The sequence below is a fragment of the Emiliania huxleyi genome (genome assembly GCF_000372725.1).
Source record: "Emiliania huxleyi CCMP1516 chromosome Unknown EMIHUscaffold_21, whole genome shotgun sequence".
NCBI classification, from domain to species: domain Eukaryota; phylum Haptophyta; order Isochrysidales; family Noelaerhabdaceae; genus Emiliania; species Emiliania huxleyi.
Window position 1 is genome coordinate 169,807 of NW_005200507.1, and position 20,385 is coordinate 190,191.

Below are 20,385 nucleotides of genomic sequence, written 5' to 3' on the forward strand. Positions count from 1 at the left end.
GAGCATTTAGAGCGCCGAAAAAAGAGCGGGAACCATTGGCGCCTAGTCGTGCTCACACCCGTCGTGCATGCCGGCCACTGCCGCCTCCACCTTTCGCGTCGACATCGCCCTGTAGCGCGACACGGCGAGTCCGACCGGGCCGCTCAGCCGCACGATCTCTCCGATCCTCGTGAGGGTGCCGTTGCGGGCGTCCGTGTGCCAGTCGCCCTGCATCGAGTTCTCGATCGCGTAGAGCGTCTGTGGGCCCTCGCCGTCGACCAGCGCGTTGACCACGCTCCTGCTGCTACCGTGCGCCTTGAGCAGCGCGAGCAGCTCCTCCACCGCTGCCCGCCGCTCCTCGCTGCCGGCGCGCGATGCGCGTAGCACCTCGAGCAGCGTCGCCACGCGCGCCGCCGGGTCTGCTGCCGCGCCCGCCTCGGCAGCCTCTGTCTCTGAGGCGGCGGCATCCGCAACCGTGCCATTGGCGGCTGGCGGCGCGCTCTGCGCCAGAACGGTGCACCCACGCTTCACCTCCTGCAGCGAGACGCCAGCCCACTCGCTCTGCTGCAGTAGCCGCGAGTGGAGCTCCTTGGCTGAATGCCAGCCCGGGCCGGGAGCGACGCACAGCGCTTGCAGCGCGGCCACCAGGCTGGCCTCGCGATCGGCTAGCGCAAGGTTCTCCGGTCGTACAGAGAGGCCCTTGCCTTCGACAGTCACCGCGACACGGCCGCGGGATGCGTCGAACATCTTTACGACACCGTGCTTGCCGTTGAGCTCAGCCCGGCCGACCAGCGAGTGCAGCACCACTGCTGCGCCTTTCGCAGGCGGCGACTCCATACCTTGGAGCTGCCGACGACGACGCACGGGCGTTCACAGCCTTGTTATTGAGAAGAAAATACCTCCCATGGCGCTGTGCGCTGGCCTGTGAGAGGTTGAGGTGCGAGCCCTGGAGGCCCTGGGGATGGGGGGGGACTACCCGCGGGCTTAGAAGCCCCGCGCGCAGGGGGGTGGGGCATTGAGACCGGTCATGAATGAGTGCGCGACACGCATGTTGCGAGCAGCGTTGTTGATGTTTTGCGCATCGCCACTGACGGCGGCGCGCGAGAGCTGTTGCGAGTGGTGTTGGGCGAAGCCCCGGGCGCTGCCGGAGGCTGTGCCGTAGTCGGTGCGGTCGACGGCGCTCGGGCTGCCGACCTCTTTGGCGAAGTTGAAGATGATTCTCTTGGTTGGCGGCGCGATGCCGCCCTGGCTTTCGACGAGACAAATTTTGACGATTCCGTTCTTGACATGGAGCGCGTCGTAGTACTGTCCCTTGTGCTCTTTGACCCAGCCTTTGCCGGTCGCATGGACGAGCGGGCCCTGTGACTTGTGGCCGCGCTCTTTGCACCCAAGAACCTTGAGCAAGGTTTGGTCGAGGGTGTTGCCGAAGCCAAACTTGTGGCCCAGTGACGCACAGCATCCGCCGTGTGCCGCCGAGCCCTGCCCAGCCTGCCTCGTCTTTGTGAGGGCGCTAGGCTTCACAGGCGGAAAAGAAATATGACGCAAGCGTCGGGCCTTACAAAATCTTTCTTCTCTCTTCAGCTCAGAGAGAGAGAGAGAGATGTCAGCTCAGTGTCCCCAGAAACCCCGAGGAGTCACACAGTCCACTCTATATATTTTAGACGAGTGCAGCTACACCACCGAGTACCCGGGCTTCCCAAGCGGGAGACGTGTCGGGGCCCGTGAACATCTTTAGCTTGTGAGCCAGCAAAAGGGTTGCTATTGAGTTACACATGCTGATGTATAACTGCGCAACACATTTGTCAACCTATTTCGTAAAGGGCCGCGGTGAGAAGGGGCTTGGGGCGTTCCGCGGGGGGGGGGGGGGGCGGAGACGAGGGTGGCGGGGCCGAGGGTGGCGGAGGCGTGGTCACGCACTTGCGACTGCTCCCGCAACGGTAGAGCAATCGTAGGGCTCCGGCAACGACGGTGGCGCGCGCACGGAACGTCGGGGACCGATCCGTGGAGAAGCCGGCCGCGTCGTCGTCACAGGCGGAAAAGAAATTATTTGGCGCGCGCGGGCGGCGCCTGGGGCGGTCGGCTCGGCCACTGCGGGGCGACGCATGATAGAGCATGCTGGGCGCCGCATCATCTACTACCGCCGTCCACGCCAAGGCGCGGGGCGGCAGTGCTCGTCGGCGCTCGCGGCGCTTCGGTGCTCGGGCGCGCTCACCATGTGGTCGTTCAGGGCGGCTTGCACAGCGCCTGCGCACACACATACACACGCACACGCACACACGCACACACGCACACACACACACACACACACACATGCACACACACACATACACAGACACACAGCCCCTTCCCCTTCCCTCTCAAGACCGCAAGGGCGAGGACACGCGTAGGCCGCACCACTAGCGAAGCCCACAGAGTGGGAGACTCCTATCACCGCCTCTGCCACCCACGGCGTGAGCCTTGGCCGCCTCTGTCAGTGTGCCCGTGATAGTGAGAGACTGCCAGTGAGAAGCCGGAGGAAGGTCGCTAGTCGAGAGAGATCGCCAGTGGAATAGGGAGTCCACCGTGCTGCGAACCTGTCGCTGTCCCTTTTGTCAGTAGCAGGAGAACTAGGAGAGCGCAACCAGTAGGAGGCCCGCGCCTGCCCCCGTGCCGCCGGGTGCAACTTTGTCCTATACGAGAGGGGAATCCCTGGGACCTGTCGTGTGGGTGAACCCTCCCCAGCCCCCCTCCGTGTCGCGATGCGCTCCCCACTCCCGTTCCCCTGTGTCCCTGATCGTCCTTACAAGATCCTGCTCGCGCAGGTGGGGACCCTGTCCTTCTCCCACCCCTTGTTTGGTGTGTCCGTTTTATTTAGTTTTTATTTATGGGTCGAGATCCCGCCCGGCAGCCCTAGCCAGGCCCCGCGCACTGGCCGCGAACGCGACCGCGGCCCTCACTCGAGCCCGAACTGCCTGGAACCGTCCGACTGTAGCGACCTACGTGCTACGTCGACCAGAAGTCTATTATTCTCTCTTCAGCTCAGAGAGAGAGAGAGAGAGATGTCAGCTCAGTGTCCCCAGAAACCCCGAGGAGTCACACAGTCCACCTGTGTGATGCACGCCCTGCGAGCGGGGCGGGGTGCGCACTGTGCCTCTGTGTTCGTGCGTCGCCCACATCTCTCCAGGAGATGCCTGCTCTATTTATTTTAGACGAGTGCAGCTACACCACAGAGTACCCGGGCTTCCCAAGCGGGAGACGTGTCGGGGCCCGCGAACATCTTTAGCTTGTGAGCCAGCAAAAGGGTTGCATATTGAGCTACACATGCTGATGTATAACTGCGCAACACATTTGTCAACCTATTTCGTAAAGGGCCGCGGTGAGAAGGGGCTTGGGCATTCCGCGGGGGGGGGGAGGGTGGGGGGGGGGGTGGCGGGGCCCAAGGTGGCGGAAGCGTGAGCACGCACTTGCGACTGCTCCCGCAACGGTAGAGCAATCGTAGGGCTCCGGCAACGACGGTGGCGCGCACGGAACGTCGGGGTCGGACCGATGCGTGTGGAGAAGCCGGCCGCGGCGCGGTGACCAAAAGGGGTATGATGAAACGCACCATGATGGGGGCCTGCGAGCGCAGGGGGCAGAAGGGGGGGAGACACTTAGCGAGGGGGGGAAGGCGCCACCTTTTCGCCATCCCTTGGCGGCGCGTTCGGCACTCAACGTTGTCTAGCAGCGCACCGCGCAGCGGCACGCGGCGGGCGAGGCGGGCGTCGCTTAAGGCGTGCACTCGCGGTGGGCAGAGGCGCGTGGGTCAGGGCGAGAGGTGCCTTGAGGGCTAGCCGTCGGAGCTCGTTTGGGGGGGGGGGGACACCAAAGACAGCGAAGTGATTGTCCAAAAGAGAAAAAAACCGCGGACCGTTCTGCGCGTCAACGGCTGGTGACGATTGTGTTGCCCTTGAGCTAGTCCTTCGACCTTCCCCGATCGCCTAGCTAGCTTCTGCGCTGTCATGCGAACGTCTGTATGCCATGCGCACGAACCACACGCTTGCGTGGATACGTGGCTGGCGGGCTGACCCGTGTGCGGGGCAACCCATGCACGGGGAAGCTTCACGGGGTCGAGGGTCTTCAAACGTTAAGCAGCGGAGGTTGCCGAGGGAGGCGGCGTAAGCCGTCATCGCCCGCGGCGCTGCTTGCACTATATGGCGATGCTAGTGGCGATGCCGATGGCGCTAATAAGAGGTTCCTCAAGGGGGGCGATAGGCAAAGGCCAAAGCCGGAACCGCTTCACTGAAAAAACGGACGTCCGTCCGCGTCCGTCGGAAGGAACGAGGCTCGAGGAAGGAGGCCGATGAGCGAACAATATGCCAGTGGATGGCGGAACCCGGTTTCGCCGGTACCCCGCCGGCGCTACCTGGGAGAGGAGCCATCAAGGTTCAAGCCGGCGCGGAGGGAGGCGCGGTTAGCGGTGTACGATGAGACAAGAGACGTGAGCGGCACACAGGACGACAAAAAGAAAACGACCATTTCGCCGGAAAACGAATGCTTGATTACGTGTTGGTTTTCATATTTCAAATTTACGCGCGCCACGAACACGACAAACCAAGGGTGGGGTCTGGGGTAAAAAACCGAAGAAAACACGGCCGGGAGAAACGGCCAACACAACCAACTCACGGATCACCCACCCGCCACCCGCACCCCTCGCAATTAGACAGTTTAATATCATATTTATATGCGCCACTCTATCCCGGTTCGCCTTACGCCTATTCCGCTCGGCTATGTCTTTGACTCACGCCGCAGCCTTCTCGCCCGTCAGGCGGCCGACCACGGACTGGTAGAGGGCGCTCGCCTTCTGCAGCGTGCCAAAGACGCCTCCGCCGGTCGCGGCCTCGAGGCAGTGGAAGATGGAGACGGCCGGGTCGAGCCGGTACTGCCACCCCTCGAGCACGAGCATCGACATCAGCGCGACCATCACCGTCGGGTCGAGCACGACGCGGTGCGAGCGGACCGAGTCCATGTAGGCGCGGATGTTGTCGCCCGGCCGCCCCTCCCCGCGGTCCATCTCCTCCTTCTGCGCCGTGCACTTTGCCGCAACCTCAGAGATGAAGGCCTCGCGGCCGCCCTCGCGCGCCTTTACGCGACAACAGTGATTATGATGAGCATCGTGCTCCGTAACATGATGATGATAATTGCAATGCGCGCCTCGACGTACGGCTGCGTCGGCGCGAGGCCGAGGATGGCTTTGCCGATGGCGGGCCCGTCGGTGCGCGTGACGGCGTCGAAGAAGGACTGCGCCGTGCCGAAGATGCGATCGTCGAACGAAGCGGCGAGGCCGGCGTCGAGGAAGACGATGTGCGGCGCGGTCGGCGTGAAGTCTCCGAGGAGGAGGTAGCGCTGCACGCGAGCGAGCAGGCCGAGCTGCGCCTTTGGGCGCAAGCCGGCGCACGTCTAGGCTGCGTCTCGGCTGTGTCTCGGCTGCGTCTCGGCTGTGTCTCGGCTGCGTCAGCCTACGTCTCGGCTGTGTCTAGCCTACGTCTAGGCTGCGTCTCGGCTGTGTCTCGGCTGCGTCTAGCCTACGTCTCGGCTGTGTCTAGCCTACGTCTCGGCTGTGTCTAGCCTACGTCTCGGCTGTGTCTCGGCTGTGTCTAGGCTGTGTCTTGGCTGCGTCTCGGCTGTGTCTAGCCTACGTCTCGGCTGCGTCTCGGCTGTGTCTCTGCTGTCTCTCGCCTCGCGGATGAGAACGTTCCCCGGATGGAGGTCTGCGTGGATGTAGTTGTCCCAGATGAGCATCTTGAAGTAGGCCTGCGTGCCGCACAGCCGAGGTACGGCCGAGGTACGGCAACGGTACGGCAACGGCCGAGGTGCGGCCGAGGTGCAGCCGAGGAGCAGCCTCTTGCAGCAAGCCTGCACGCCGCACAGCGCGACGCTCGAGCGCATGTCTCCCGCGTTTGCCGTGCCCGCGTAGCGGATCCCATCCTCCGACCCCGTCTCGCCAACCTCGATCATGTACCACGCGCCCTTGGCATCCTGCCGCCACTCGCCCACCTGCCGCTCCCCCGCGCGCGTGAGGTACGTCGCGACCGACTCGCCCTCCTGCGGGTGCGGCGGGCGGGTGACGCCATGAGGCGAGGGCGAGCCACTCCGCCGAGACACTCGTCCTCCTCGAACATCTCGGCTGCATCTCGGCCGCATCTCGGCTGCATCTCGGCTGCATCTCCGCCCGCCTCGAAGGTCTCGACGAGCACCTCGCGCGAGACGAGCCCGGCGATCGGGCGCGGGAAGGAGACGAGCGCGCGCCAAAAGGCAGACGAAAAGTTGGCCGCGAAGCGCTCCAAGTTCTCGGCCTGTTCCCACACCGCTCGCGCGTGAGGCCGCCCCTGGCTGGGCTGTAGCAACTGTGGTCGGGCCTCGGCTCGCCTCGAGCTCGAAGTCGAGCTATATCTCGGCTGTATCTCGGCTATATCTCGGCTGTATCTCGGCTGTATCTCGGCTGTATCTCGGCTATATCTCGGCTCGCCTCGAGCTCGAAATCGAGCTGCGCGCGAAAGTTGATTGCGAACTGGTCTGCCGTCTCTCCGATGCGCAGGTCTGGCGCGTACCTCGCCGCAAGCTCGCCTGCAGCGCCTTCCGGGAAGGGTCGAGGGAGGGCCTCTCTGGCGAGGGGGGCGTGGCCGCGAGTCGCCGAGTGCGCGCAGCAGCGACATGTCGAGCGAGAGGCGCTCCGCCAGGTTCGGGTGCTGCACCTGGCGACGGACACCCACCCGAGGTTCGCCGAGGTTCGCCGAGGTTCGCCGAGGTTCCCCGAGGTTCGCCGAGGTTCGCCGAGGTTCGGGCGCTGCACCTTGACTGCCACCACGTCGCCGCCTCCGCGCAGCTTGGCGAGGTGGACCTGCCTTGCGGGTGGGACGCGTCGGGGAGACACCTCCTCGACATGTCTTCGGGCGTCTCTTGCGAGGCGGGCGGGCGTGTCTCTGGTCGTGTCCTCGACGTGTCTCTGCATGCTCTCTGGACGCGTCTCTGAACGTGCCGTGCCGTGCCTGGCCGATGGAGCCCGACGCGACGGGCTTCTCGTCAAAGGAGTCGAATAGCGACCCGAGCGGCTGCCCGAAGGCGGCCTCGATGGCGGCGCGCGAGTGCGCGTAGCCGTGGGCGGGCGCTGCGTTGGTGAGCGTGCCGAGCGCCTCGCAAAAGTCCTCCTCAAACAGGTCGTACCGGGTGGAGGCCCACTGGCCCCACTTGATGCCGACCGGGCCGCAGCGGGCGAGCGCCGACACGAGCAGCGAGAGCTGCCGCTCGCGCGAGAAGGCGCCTCCCAGGAGAGGCAGCTGCTGCAGCAGGCACCACGCCGCGACGGGGCAGAGAAAGGCAAAGAGCTCGAGGCAGCGCAGCAGGATTTTGGTGAGCCGCCACAGCCCGCCGCTCGCGGCGCCGCTGCTCTCCTTTCGCGCCAGAGCGGTGGACGAGCGAGAGGGCACGCTCGCAGCTGAGCAGTCCGCAGCACCGCGCCGCTGTCCTGCAGCATGAGTGATGAGGGCGACGGCGCCAACCCCAGCCGTGAGCGCGATCGGCAGGCGGCCCGCCGGCAGGCGGCGGCTGAGCGAGGTAGCGAGCCGGAGGTGGCGGACCGGCAGCATTAACACGTATTGGACGAGGAAGGTCTCGCCGACGACCTCGCCCCTCGCCGACGCCGCCGACTATTTCTTTTCCTTCTGTTGAGCACTTACGGAGTGACAGGGGTTCGTTACCCAATTTAAGAAAGGGTTCAAAGAAAACATACTCACAGGAAAACACCCTCATATAAAAACAAACGGAGCCAGCGCGCTTGTGGCTTCCACTCACAAGCACGCTTTTCCACGTCTCTCGTTTTTGTGTCACGTCTCCGTCCCCGCTCTACCTAGGCTCGCCGCTCGAACCAATGGCGGTGGGGACGGAGGTGTCGCCTCCGTCCCCGCCGTGGAGGCGGACTCGAGTTCGAGTGGGGACGGCGGCTCATATTGCTAAATATAAAAATACCGAAGGGTGCTGTGTGGGTGTGATTCTCACAGACCAGCGCATAGCGCCTCCGCCGTATTTTCTTCTCATGACAAGGCTGTGCAAGAAGAACGAGCAGCCAGCCGAGCCTCTCCGGCCCGAGAAGCGGCAAGCTTGCTCGCACAACGAGTGCTGGAGATGAGTGCTCACGCCGGCCGCGTTCGTGCGGCGGCCATGCTGCGGCTGCGTACGCGGCGCAGCGACTGGGCGTGCCAGCGGAGGAGTTCATCGACGATGGCTGCGGGCGAGGCGTATGCGCTGCTCGGCGTGCGCCCGGGCGCCTCTGCCGCCGACATCAAGGCGGCCTACCGTCGGCTGGCCTTGCGGCACCACCCGGACGTGGCCGGACCCGGCGACGCCGATCTCTTCAAGCGCATCACCAGCGCGTACTCGCAGGCGCTGCTCGAAGCGGCGCAGGGCGCGGGTGGAGCGGGCGCGGCTGCATCGGCAGGCGCCGCAGGCGATAGCCGGCGAGCGAGGGCGGGCGAGTCTGCGCGTCGTACCGCCCGCCCGCGCGGACCGTCCGACAACTTTGACCACGCGGAGTGGGACGCCGCGCACTACGGGGCGGAGCGGGAGGCGCGGCAGTCTGCGTACGCGCGGGAGCTGCACAGGCACGCTCGCGGCGCGGGAGGCTTCACCGCGAGCGGAGGGCGTCGCGAGCGTGCAGGCGCGCAGGGCGGCGGCGCTGGCGTCGGGTCAGAGGGCCGCTCGATGGGCTCTGTGCTCCTCTACGCAGGCGCGCTGTACGTGGTCTACCACCTCGTCTACTCGACTCACTTTGGCTGGCTCAGGGAGGAGGCGCACCTGCTCGAGGCGAAGCACATGGCGGACGCGGAGCGGCGGCGCAGAGCCTCGAGCGGGAACGGGTGACCGAAGGCGTCGAGACTCGAACGTGTAACGTAACTCCGTCACTCTGTCTCTCTCTCTGGAGCGCGCCGCGCGGCGGCGGCGCCGGCGCCCGCCGGGGTCGCTCGCGGTGGCGCACCCCGGTCGTGGCGACTGGCGTCCCAGAGGTGTGTGTGTGCCAGTTAAAGGAAAAGCTCCGTACGGTTATCGTATTCGTCCAAAAGCGGAACGGGGGACCAATCTCGTATGCGCAATAAGAGAAGAGAGTGTCAGTGTAGGACCGCCTCTAGGTGGCGGGGCAAACGGACAGGCGTCGCACGCAGTGTGACGCGCACCAGGGCGGGCCTCTCCCTAGGAGCGGGCAGTCGTTGGTGGCGGCAGCCGTTGCGGACTAATATATGCGGGGGAGTGTCTGCCGCCGGTTGGGCGGTGGCTGGCGTGTGGGAGCAGAGAGAGAGAGAGTGCGGCTTCTCCAAGCTTAAAGAAGCTTCGCGAGGAGGAGGTTCCCCTTCCGTGAGGGCCGGGTCGAGGAGGGCCCGGTCGAGCAGGCACTCCGGTGGGCAAGCCTCTGGTGGGCAGCCCTCTGGTGGGCAGCCCCTCACATGATCCGCTTGCCGAGGGCGGAGAGGGCGACCTCGACGCCGAGCTGGACGGTCGGCGAGCAGGGCTTCAGGTTGGGGTCGTCCCCGTGCATCGAGGAGCGCTGCGGCGCCTCGTCGAGCCCTACTCGCGGGCCAGCCTCGGCTCATCTCGGCTCGCCTCTCCGCAGCAGGGAAAGAGGCGGCGCCTGGGTTGATCTCGACCAAGTCCATGCCCACTAGCCGGCGCGTCTCGGCCATCTCCTCGGCGATATAGTGGATCTCGCGGTAGGAGAGGCCGCCTGGGCAGTGATCAATTATCAATGATTAACTGTTAGTGGATCTCGCGGTAGGAGAGGCCGACTGAGCAGCTCGCGACTCAGACTGAGTAGCTGCGACTACGACTGAGCAGCAAGCGACTACGACGATGGCAATGAAGTGGAGCTCGGCTGCCTCTCGGCTGCCTCTCGGCTGCCTCTCGGCTGCGTCTCGGCTGCACCTCGCGCGGCGGTGCCGGTGCCGGGCGCGAAGTGCGGGTCGACGGCGTCGATGTCGAGCGAGAGGTGGAGGGGGCGGAAGCCTGGCGGGTGGTGCGAGGAAGAGGTCTTGTTGCGAGGCGGGTGCGGGGGGCGAGAGGCAAGGGGGAGGGAGGCCGTTGGGATCGATCGCGCTCAGAGCCATCTCCATCACCTGCGAGGGGGAGAGGGAGGCGCGTGTGAGGCGTGTCCGTCGAGCCGTGGGGCGGGCGGCGCTAGAGAGGGAGCGGCGGCGGTGGGGGAGGGAGAGGGGTGTGGGGGAAGGGGGGGGGGGGAGGGTGTGTGTGTGCGTGGGGGGTCGCCTTAGCGATGCCGTGCTTGTCCACCTCGCGCATGGTGAAGACGTGCACGTTCGATGCGCGGAGCATCCGCCCCTCCTACGCTGCTGTGTGCCTTGCCTCACGAGCCCGCCCCCTCCCCGCGCCCCCCCCTCCTCTCGCGGCCTCTCCTCGGCGTCGATGTCGCGCAGACCGATGTACGCGAGCCTAGACTGGAAGAGCGACATCAGCGCACGAGGCAGCGGTCGCCTCTGCCGCACCCCTCTGCCCGCCGGTTCTCGCTAAGGCAGCCGGGCTCGAACCACTCGAAGCCTGCGAGCAACGCCCAAACAGTGTGGCACAGCCCCTCTCGCGCGGGCGGCAGCGAGCCGCTAGGCGCCGTCGATCCCGTTGTCGAACCAGCCGAGCAGGTGTGCGGCCGGCATGCCTGCTCGCGCACACGCGGCGCTCAGTGTGTGTGCGTAGGGGGGGGGGGGGGGTCGCAGGGCGGGCGGGGTGTGGGCGTGCCGTGGTAGTGCGCCGAGGGGGAGGTGCGTGGCGTGTTCGCGTCGGCGTGCGCGTCGATCCAGATGACGCCGAGGTCGGGGTACACCTGGAGGGCAGCAGGGCAGCAGGGCAGGGTCAGGGCGAGGGTCAGGGCGAGGGTCAGGGTGAGGGCGAGGGCGAGGGCGAGGGCGAGGGCGAGAGTCGCGCCTTGTGCAGCGCGCAGATCGAGCCCGCCGCGATGGAGTGGTCCCCGCCGCAAGTGAGTGCGAAGCGTCCTGCGTTTAATTAATTAATTAATTAAATTGAAAGTGGTCCCCGCCGCATGTGCATGTGAGTGCGAAGCGTCCTGCGGCGGCGGAGGCGAGGACGGACTCGTACACGAGACGCACCTGCAGGCTCCGCATAATGTAACATACTACACTACGAGACGCACCTGCAGGAAGCTTCTAATAAGATAATAATATCATCTGGATGACGCGCCTGCAGGAAGCTTCGCGGAGGCTTCATGGACACTTCCACGCAGGGGAGGAGGGACGCCCGTCAGGAGAGCGGCGCGCCCCGGCGCCGATGAGAGGCGCGTTGACAACCTCCTCCTTCGGCGGCGGCTCCGCCTCTTCCTCGAGCGCCTGTGGGGGAGTCGGTTCCAAGTAGTTTCACGTCGGTCCCGAGAAGCGGACTCCGCCTCTTGCTCGAGCGCCTCGAGCGGATTCTGGTGGGACACGGTGCGGCGCAGCGTGCCCGGGGCGATGCCCTTGCGCCTCCGCACCCACGTCGAGAAGTTGTCTTGCCTGTTCACGCCTCAATCTGTGAAGAGGCTGCCTTCACAGCTCGGCTGCAGCCGCGCCGAGGCGTGTCTCGCATGCCAGAGTCGCCAACCCACTCGCGGTACAGCTCGACGGGGTGGTGGTGCGGTGCGGACACCTCGAAACCGAGCCGCTCGAACTCGGCCGCGAAGTCGAGGTCGCCCGCGTCCTCCCACGACCAGCCGAGCATCTCTGCGAGCGGCTGCAGGCCCGCCTCGCGAAGCGCAGTCGGGCCGAGGTCGGCGCCGTCGAGGTTCTGCCCCTCGCAAAAGGGAGCGCCGATGAATCGGATGGTGCGCATGGAGCGGAGCGCAGACAGCGACCCCTTGAAGGCCGTGCTCGGCCTCCGTCCGACTGGCGAGAGGTCGCGGCCGAGCGCACGAGCTGCGCCCTTGGTGAGCATCGTCGCGGCGGCCATGAGCGAGGTCTGCAGCACTGTGTCGTCGGGCGTGTTCCGAGCCAGAGCCTTGATGCGGCGCGTGAGCTCCTCCAGCTCCGCGACGTCTCGCTGTCCATTGTCCGACATGTTCTGAAGTGTTAGCTCGGACACCCCGGCCGGAGAGAAACCTGCAAACGCGCGCGAATTCTCGGCCATTTCAGGTTGGCCCCCAGTCATTTGTGGTCGATCACGGTGGTCAGCTTGTTAACCATCGTTGTGCTGCCGGTGATTTGTACCGGGGCAACGGATGCTGCAAGTCACCTTTGCTGCCGCGTCGCCTCATAGTCGACCCCCCCCCCCCACACACACACACACACGGTTACTGGACCGTCACGTGTTCAACGACGTTGAACAGTGTTCAACCACGGCGCTGTTCACAGCGCGCGCGGACGGCCGTTCTGCGAGTCCCGCTCGGCAGGACTTTTGTAAAGCATGCTTGTGGCAAGTTACAGACGCTAGTATCGACCTCAGAGACCCAAACCCGAATTAATAATTAAGGCTCAAAGTATGGTTGAACAACCGTTGAACAAACAGGTTGAACAACGATATCCGACTAGTGCGACCGCTAGACGGCGGTCTCCGCCGGCCCCAAGGCTGCCCAGCCCCAGCACAACACCGGCCACGTGCACCGTCGACGGCCCGTCCCAGTCTTGTGCGCCGACAGGTATCGGCACCCCGTTCTCATCTACCTTGGTGGCGTAGTGGGAGTGAACAACGCCAGCCCCATCGATAGTGGACCAGCGTTCCTCGACTCGGTACTTTGCGACGTGCTCTCGCGTCGCAAACTCCTCGAGGCTCTTGTTGAGGAGAAACCCGAACTTTGTCGTCTCATACCAGTCGGGACGCCCAGACACCTCGTCGAAGAAGCGAGTGCCCACGTCCTGCAGCCGCGCAAAGAGCTCACGCGTGTAAACATTGTCGGTATCGCCACGGTGCATTAGGTCCATGCAGCGATGCCACAGCGCGTTTGCATCCTGATCTGCGGGCCGTCGATTCTCATCATACGGCGCAAATGCCACGCGGTGCGTGCCCGAGAGGTGGTGGTCCTCGAAGTTGGCCTCCTGTCCGCTGCGTGCCTGCAGGTGCGCCCCGCACACGTACTCCACCTTAACCAGCTCCTCGCTACCGAAACCGCGAAGCCCCTCTTGTCGCGCACTTGGCATGATGGCAACGAACTTGCTGCGCAAAGAGCAGTAGCGAAGCACCGTCCCCTCTTCAGGCGAGCGGCCGTCGTCACCAAAATGGCGAGGTGAGACCGTGACAGGCTGACCCGGGTAGAACTTCTGCGTAGACTGCGACTCGAAGCAGAGCGACTCCTTGGCTTGCCCGCCGCCAGCCATAACACCACCCGGGAGCAGACCGACGTTGTTGACGTTGCGACCGTTGCCGTCAACGACCTCGATGCCACCGAGCTGGCGCTGGTCGCGCACAAAGATGTACTGCTTGTTGGCACCTGGCTCAGGTCCCGTGTAGCCGCAAACCCTGGAAATGACGGTGAGCAAGATGTCTTTGAAGTGCGGCAGTGTGTTCTCGTCCTCCTCAAAAACAATCACCGACGCCTGGCGTATGTCGTTGCACACCGTCCGGCACTTTGGGCTCGTGGTGATCTCGGCCACAATCTTTGGGACGTTGTCCCACGACCACTCCTCGCCAAGCGTTGCCCAAAACTTCTTTGTGTAGGTGCCGCAGATTGCCTCGGCGTTGATAACTCCGTGCCGCTTGAGCTGCTTGTGCGAGTGCACAACAATTTCGTTGCTCAGCGTGGCCACGAGTACAACCTCCTTGGCCGCCTGAATGACTGACACCCCGACACAGTACACCTCGGTCTTGCCAGAGCCGGGTGGACCGCTGAGCTCGATATTCGAGCGTTGCTCGAGGATAGACTTGAAGGCCGCAATCTGGCCGGGCGTGTACGGTTGGCCGTTTGGACGATGCGTTGGGACCGCCAAAGCTGTACTAGGGCGCTCGGCGACGCATGGCTTCGCCGCAACAAGGAACGTCTCGGACACAACAACATCTCCATGGTGTTGTATCCCAATGAGATAATGGTCAACCCCGTTTGTCTCGCCTCGCCACTCCCGAACGAGGTGAACACCGGGATGCGGAGTTGGACACGTACGCAGGATGCTCACATAGTCGTTCGGTTTGAACTTGGCGGCAGCTGCGACCTCTCTGGCAGCGGCAACCGTACCCGCTACATTCGCAGACGAGGAAGATACGACCTCGAGGTGCTTCCATGCAACCGATCGCACAGCACTGCCACCTACCTCCAGGCGGACGGAAGCGGTGTGCGCAAGTGCATCGGTGTCGACGACCACAACGGGCATCCCAATCCAGTTGCTTTCCTTGTCAATAACTCGGAACTTGGAGACAGCAAGCACACTTTCGCGCTCAACGTCTGGCACCTTGTCCAGGGTGAGCCTCTGCGACTGTGACAAACCGTTGCCATCTTGCGACACTGACTCCACCGCTTCCGGCGGAAACCAAGCTGCCTCCGAGTCGTCAAACTGGACGCGCAAGCTATTGGTCCGACCAGAGTCTACTTTGACAATCTGCCCTCGTCGGCCTTTGTAAGGACCGGGGTAGCTCTCGAGCACACAAACTGCATCGCCGACTATCATTGCTGCTGCAGTTACTACGGGCAGCTAGAAGAAAACTACCGAATTTGGTTTCAGTATATTCGGACACGGCGAGACGTAAAAGGAAACAAGACAAGTGTCGCAAGAAGTCAACGTCATCAGGACAACAACACGACATGTACATGTACTTAGCAGGCGCTCAACGCCTTCTGCCCGATCATACGCCAGGAGCTCCAACAGCCGGAGACAAAGTTTATTGTGTTGACATACACCACAGGAGGCCCTCAGCTGTACCAATGCCCTTGTTCATCTACCTAAGGTACCAACGCAAGAGAGCGGCTTGCTCCAAGCGCCTCCCAAATTGTCGCGATAGACGAACGGCCAAAAACGGTTCAAGCAAAGCAGCGACTCACGGGCGGTGATCAGATCCCTCGCGAGAGATTATTATTGCAGTGCGGATGACTCAAAGCGCCCAGGCGGACCTGGCTAGCCAGGCTGAGCCCCTCGCAACCGACCCTCGACCACCCGCTCACGATTATGAGGCGAAAACCGGCTATCAGCAGCAACTGACAGACCGCACGCAAACACCTCTGCCAACCAAAAGAAGAATGGTCACCGCAAAAGCAAGACTGGAGGCGCCCAGGCGGACCTGGCTAGCCAGGCTGAGCCCCTCGCAACCGCCCCGCGACCATCCGCTCGCGATTATGAGTCGAAAACCGGCTATCAGCAGCAACTGACAGACCGCACGAAAACACCTCTGCCAACCAAAAGAAGAATGGTCACCGCAAAAGCAAGACTGGAGGCGCCCAGGCGGACCTGGCTAGCCAGGCTGAGCCCCTCGCAACCGACCCTCGACCACCCGCTCACGATTATGAGGCGAAAACCGGCTATCAGCAGCAACTGACAGACCGCACGCAAACACCTCTGCCAACCAAAAGAAGAATGGTCACCGCAAAAGCAAGACTGGAGGCGCCCAGGCGGACCTGGCTAGCCAGGCTTAGCCCCTCGCAACCGACCCTCGACCACCCGCTCACGATTATGAGGCGAAAACCGGCTATCAGCAGCAACTGACAGACCGCACGCAAACACCTCTGCCAACCAAAAGAAGAATGGTCACCGCAAAAGCAAGACTGGAGGCGCCCAGGCGGACCTGGCTAGCCAGGCTTAGCCCCTCGCAACCGACCCTCGACCACCCGCTCACGATTATGAGGCGAAAACCGGCTATCAGCAGCAACTGACAGACCGCACGCAAACACCTCTGCCAACCAAAAGAAGAATGGTCACCGCAAAAGCAAGACTGGAGGCGCCCAGGCGGACCTGGCTAGCCAGGCTTAGCCCCTCGCAACCGCCCCGCGACCACCCGCTCACGATTATGAGGCGAAAAGCCAGCAAGGAGATCGACGAGGATGGCGTGTGCAGCTCCATTTTATTTTGTTGCGGACGATCGTTTCGAGGTGCAAGTGAGCACCTGCGTCGACCGCACGCTCTACAAGAGTGCGCAATCGGCGGTTGGGTGTGCCGCGCATAGGTGTACGTGACGAGTCGGCCCGACTTGTTGGGGCCTGTGCTGGTGCCGGCGGTCGTCGACTGAGGGCCAAGGAAGGAGGCAGATAATCGTCGTCCTCGTCCGACGAGTCGACGCGAGCCGCTGACGCAGATGCCTTGTGCCCGGCGTCTGCGCAACAGCCAGAGCGACAGGCTGCTCTTTTCCCTGCACACTTTTGAGTCTCCGACCATACGCGGTGCGCTGTGCGTTGGCTGAGAGGGCTGCGACCTCGGCTGGACTTGCATATGGCGTCATCTCCCTGACGCTCGACGCGCATCTGCTGCAGGACGTGGCCGAGTTGTGGTTGACAACGTCTTTGCAATGCCGACACAGCCACCACTCCAGCCGCAGCTGCGGCATTGTGCGCCATTCGGCGGCCGACGGTATCTGACCGCGCTGCGCTCGCAGCTGCAAAGACACCGCCGCAAATGCCGCCGGACCCGCATCCGGAAGAGCCAGGATTCCAGCTGCCGTCGATGCTCCATCGCCCGCAACAAGCGTGCGATGCTGCGTCACTGCGCCAAGAGGCGCAGCAACCTCGACCTGGGTATTGCTCGGGTGCGCAACGCCCACGGGGCGAATGCGATTGCCTGGCCCTATCGCCAAACGGCTCTGCTCCTCCTCTTGTCTGGCAGCAAACGCAAGCTGCGGCACAGGCCGCGTTGGCGCAGAGGAGGCGGCAAGCCTCAACGCGCCTACCCGTGGCATGCCGCCGGATCGGGCCACGACTAAGGCTGCAGGATTCGGCCCCGCCTGCTGCGAGTGCCCTCCCGTTGCGGTGTCCATTTTGCGTGCAGTGGGACTACAACTGTAGCGCGTCGGCAGGATCCCCAAAACCGTATAAGCCCCCCAAATTGAATTCGACCGCCCAAAGCCGTCCCCCCCCCGCAAACTCTAAACCACCATAAACTACACAAAACAGGGGCTCCAGGCCCCAAATGACGTGTGAGTGTTAGAGTTGTTTGGTATTGAAAATCTCTCACACGCCGCAGCAGAAACCGCTGCCGCCGTCCACAACCAGTCAACCACCGCTGACGCTGCAGCCACAACCAGAAAGGTCGCCTTGCCTCGTCGGTATACAAAATCTGCTTGGTTGGCCTGTCAGATCGCACTTTTCTCCCAGTAATAAGCTAACGTACATTCCCGTAGGAGGACTCTGCTGACAGGGTTTGCGATGAGGAGCGACCCGAAGGGTTTCTCGGAGGTATTTCAGGCAACGCCCACAGGAAACCGGTAAAAACCCTGCTCTGCAAGAGCGAGTTTTGTTGCTTGTTTGGCTTCATCGGTCGTCCCGTGACTGTCGCGCCGCCGCGTTGCACATTGGACACATGCGACGGTCGGCGCACGTGGCATCCTGAAAGGCCGCGCCTCGGGAGTCGAGCTGCCTCGACACAGCCGCGAGGGCGGACACTGGCCCTGCACGAGCCGGCTGTCCGGCGCTCTGGTGCTCGCAGCGGTGCAGCTGGAGTCAGAGACTCGACCTCCACCTCCGCCCCGCCGCCAGTTCCACCGGACTGAGGGCGGCTGGAGCTGCAGCACGATCTGGAACTACGTGCTGAAGGGAGACGATTCGACCTACCTGGCCAACTTCCGCTGCACGCGGCGCCAGTTTGATGATCTCGTTGGACAGCTGGAAGCCGGGCGCCATACATGGTGAGCAGGCTAGGCGGGCGGGGCAACCCGACACTCTTCCGACCTCGGAGCCACGGGAGGGTGCTCAAGGAAACGGAAGCGGCGAAAGCCGACGGTTGGTAGGAATGGGGCTCTGGCCAGATTTGGGCTTGGGAGTGGGCCGCGTCGAGTTTTGGATCTCGACGCGTCGAGAATACTGCGATTTTTTTGAACGACTAGCAGGTTGGCTCGCTAGTCGCTCGCCGGGCCCGCGCAGCACGCGCGGGCCTTTTTTGTGGTTGATAAAGGTGGCACCTTCGACATTGCACTTGGAGCACTTGGAATGCATTGCGTTTCTTTTCTTTATAGGCTGTCCTCCTATTTAGAGGATTCCTAAGGCTAAGCTTAAAGGCCCGCTAAACGCGCGAGGCGGTGGCGGCGGTGGTGCGGGGGATTGGCAGGGGAGGCGGCGGGATTGACAGGGGATGGGGCGGCCACGAGCGGAGCGGCGGCGAGAGGGGGGGCGGCGGCGAGGGCGCGAGGCGCCAACGAGCGAGGAGCCCGCGCCATCAGAGGGACGCGCCGCTGCGAGATGGAGGGCGGCGGTGACGGAGGCAAGGCGCGAGGCGGCGGCGGCGGCGGCGGCGGCGGCGGAGGCGGCGGAGGCGGCAGCGGCGGCGGCGGCGGCGAGAACGGCGGCACCGAGTTGTCTCGGTGAGCGGAGCGGCGGCAGGAGGAGGAGCAGCTCGCTGTTGAGCGCTTTTGAGCCTGGGATCCCATGCCACTGCGACCGGCGTGCCCGGGAACAGAGATCGCGCGCGCGCCGCCACTCACGACGCGCGCGCGATCTTCGCGGAGCCGGGTCCCCAGAGGGAAGCGGTCTTCTCGGCCGACGTCCAGCGGCGCGCAAGGACAGGCGCAGCGGTGCACCGCGCCGCGTTGATTCGCGACCACCGTCGGCCGCGGACGGCGGCGGCGTGGCGGCTGCGGGCGCTCGCGAGACGCGCCGCTCTGCTCTGGTACGGTTCGTTCGACTCGTTGTGCCGCCACACGCCCGGCGGCCGCGGGTCCCAGAAGTGGTTGCGCGGGCCTCTTCCTTGCGGCCGCGGGACGGCGTCGGGCACGTCGTCGGTCGCAACAGATGCGCGGCGAGCCGCGGCACGTCGTTCCTGGCGCTGGTGGTTTGAGGTCGGCATCGTCGAGAGTTCGGTCGACGAGTCGAGAGCTTCAGCTGGCCGAGGGTGCCACCTTTGTGTGCTCTTTGTGCACGAAATGGAAATACAGTGGGTTGCGGGCATTAAGAAAACAGGATTCCGCGGCACGCCGCCGTTTCTAAGCCTTTCCACAGCCCTCATCCACCCCACGCCGTGGTTTCTTAGCTCCGGCCGGGGCACTCAAGCCAGAGCGCCGGCCCGAAGGATTTTTAGGTAAGAGGTAAGCTGCGGTCCGCGAGGGCGATGCCAGAGTCTGCCGCCGAGTCGGCTCTCTGTCTGGATGACGGGAAGACGCACACACGCCTCCATTCACTCCATCCACTCAGAACACCGCAGACTTGGAAAGTGACAAGTGCGCGCGCCGCAGGCGAAGAGAAGTTTTGAGCTGGGCCTCCCGTTCACACTCGTGTCTGGCCTTTTCTCGGGGCCGCGCCTGCGGCGCGCCGTGGTTTCTTAGATTTTTGCGGAAATCGCTTGGTAGGGTTTCTTAATGGTACGTTTTCTTAATGCCCGCAACCCACTGTAAGAACCGGCCCCCGCGAGCGTGGAATAGGACCGCCGCAAGCGGCGTGGCGTGGAGCGGTTGAGCGTCCCTCCGGGGGCCCCTCTGCGCCGGGGAGGCGTTGTTGGCGGCTAGGACGCAAGCGTCCGTCGCCGTTTTCAAACTCGGGGCCCACTCCGCTACGCTCCGACCCGAATTTGGAGGGCCATGAAATTTAAGGGGTTGCTGCGCAAAAGGGGTGGCGCGCGGGCGCGCGCGGCGGCGGGCGCCGAGCGCGGAGCGGCGAACAAAATGACGTCGGAAAGCTTTGCATCAAGTGTACAGTAGGCTCTACAGCACGGAACCAGGGCGCGAAGTATCCTCTCCGTCCCGTGCAAACGAGTGGCGAGGGCCGGGGAGGGCGCACGCGTTCGCGTGGGAGGCGGGGCGAGGTGCCGCAACGCGGCGCCGCGCGGCGGAGCGCACGCAGTGCTCAGTCGTGGCACGCGTCTCGACCCAGCCTCACCCACCCCTCGCGGAGCTCACTAGGGATAAGAAATAAAATATTCTTAGCTTCAAGCCCCCCTCCGAGACTAGAGACAGTCACCACCCGTACACAGGAGAGATGGGAGTGCCCCCCGCCCCCACTTGCCCTGACTACACAGGATAGCGTGCCCCGATAACGGCGACACATAGTGGGGGACACTGCGCAAGGAGGGGGTGCGAAGGCTCATTGGGGTACTAGGTGGGACCATGAGGGGGGGTGGGCGGGGTCCTGTGGGGGTGAAATGTTGCGCGGCGAATTCGAACCTACCCCCTCGCCGCGCCGATCCTGGTCACCCACTTCGCCCGGATCAAACATGCCATCCTGGCGTCGGCAGAGGTGATCAGTAAATTCGCCACCCACAGTCAGATCATAGCTAAAGTCGCATGGCGAGAGCGAGTGACCAAGCAGGTTGCGGCTGAACGTGCTCGACTCAATGATGTAGTGCAATGGCTGCGGGCCAT

At 63.9% G+C, this 20,385-nt stretch overlaps 6 protein-coding genes across 6 annotated transcripts; 2 read left to right on the forward strand and 4 right to left on the reverse strand.

Annotated features, from left to right (window-relative positions):
• Window positions 1-4,649: 4,649 nt before the first annotated feature.
• EMIHUDRAFT_449946 (aarF domain-containing protein) lies at window positions 4,650-7,580 on the reverse strand (the record flags this gene model as incomplete). Its single annotated transcript, XM_005780719.1, has 6 exons — window positions 4,650-5,077; window positions 5,155-5,340; window positions 5,689-5,736; window positions 5,857-6,039; window positions 6,788-6,839; window positions 6,970-7,580. 6 exons carry the CDS (start codon window positions 7,578-7,580, stop codon window positions 4,736-4,738), a joined length of 1,422 nt encoding a protein of 473 aa, XP_005780776.1. The 3' UTR covers window positions 4,650-4,735.
• Window positions 7,581-8,078: 498 nt separating this feature from the next.
• EMIHUDRAFT_434746 (heat shock protein-like protein DnaJ) lies at window positions 8,079-9,070 on the forward strand. The gene is made up of 2 exons (XM_005780720.1): window positions 8,079-8,583; window positions 8,641-9,070. Exons 1-2 carry the CDS (start codon window positions 8,116-8,118, stop codon window positions 8,848-8,850), a joined length of 678 nt encoding a protein of 225 aa, XP_005780777.1. The 5' UTR covers window positions 8,079-8,115; the 3' UTR covers window positions 8,851-9,070.
• ARG1 (arginase 1) lies at window positions 9,025-11,808 on the reverse strand (the record flags this gene model as incomplete). The annotated part of the gene is made up of 12 exons (XM_005780979.1): window positions 9,025-9,549; window positions 9,614-9,706; window positions 9,904-9,984; window positions 10,058-10,094; window positions 10,243-10,317; window positions 10,389-10,425; window positions 10,491-10,530; window positions 10,598-10,645; window positions 10,726-10,810; window positions 10,918-10,980; window positions 11,292-11,330; window positions 11,650-11,808. 12 exons carry the CDS (start codon window positions 11,806-11,808, stop codon window positions 9,425-9,427), a joined length of 882 nt encoding a protein of 293 aa, XP_005781036.1. The 3' UTR covers window positions 9,025-9,424.
• A 4,374-nt stretch (window positions 11,809-16,182) lies between these two features.
• Window positions 16,183-16,803, forward strand: EMIHUDRAFT_204179 (hypothetical protein; the record flags this gene model as incomplete). Its single annotated transcript, XM_005780721.1, has 2 exons — window positions 16,183-16,267; window positions 16,358-16,803. 2 exons carry the CDS (start codon window positions 16,183-16,185, stop codon window positions 16,801-16,803), a joined length of 531 nt encoding a protein of 176 aa, XP_005780778.1.
• A 547-nt stretch (window positions 16,804-17,350) lies between these two features.
• Window positions 17,351-17,719, reverse strand: EMIHUDRAFT_204180 (hypothetical protein; the record flags this gene model as incomplete). Its single annotated transcript, XM_005780722.1, has 3 exons — window positions 17,351-17,487; window positions 17,559-17,619; window positions 17,651-17,719. 3 exons carry the CDS (start codon window positions 17,717-17,719, stop codon window positions 17,351-17,353), a joined length of 267 nt encoding a protein of 88 aa, XP_005780779.1.
• A 362-nt stretch (window positions 17,720-18,081) lies between these two features.
• Window positions 18,082-18,882, reverse strand: EMIHUDRAFT_353391 (hypothetical protein). The gene is made up of 2 exons (XM_005780723.1): window positions 18,367-18,882; window positions 18,082-18,327 (listed from the first exon to the last, which is right to left on the reverse strand). The coding sequence occupies exon 1, from the start codon at window positions 18,876-18,878 to the stop codon at window positions 18,513-18,515; it is 366 nt and encodes a 121-aa protein (XP_005780780.1). The 5' UTR covers window positions 18,879-18,882; the 3' UTR covers window positions 18,082-18,327; window positions 18,367-18,512.
• Window positions 18,883-20,385: the final 1,503 nt, after the last annotated feature.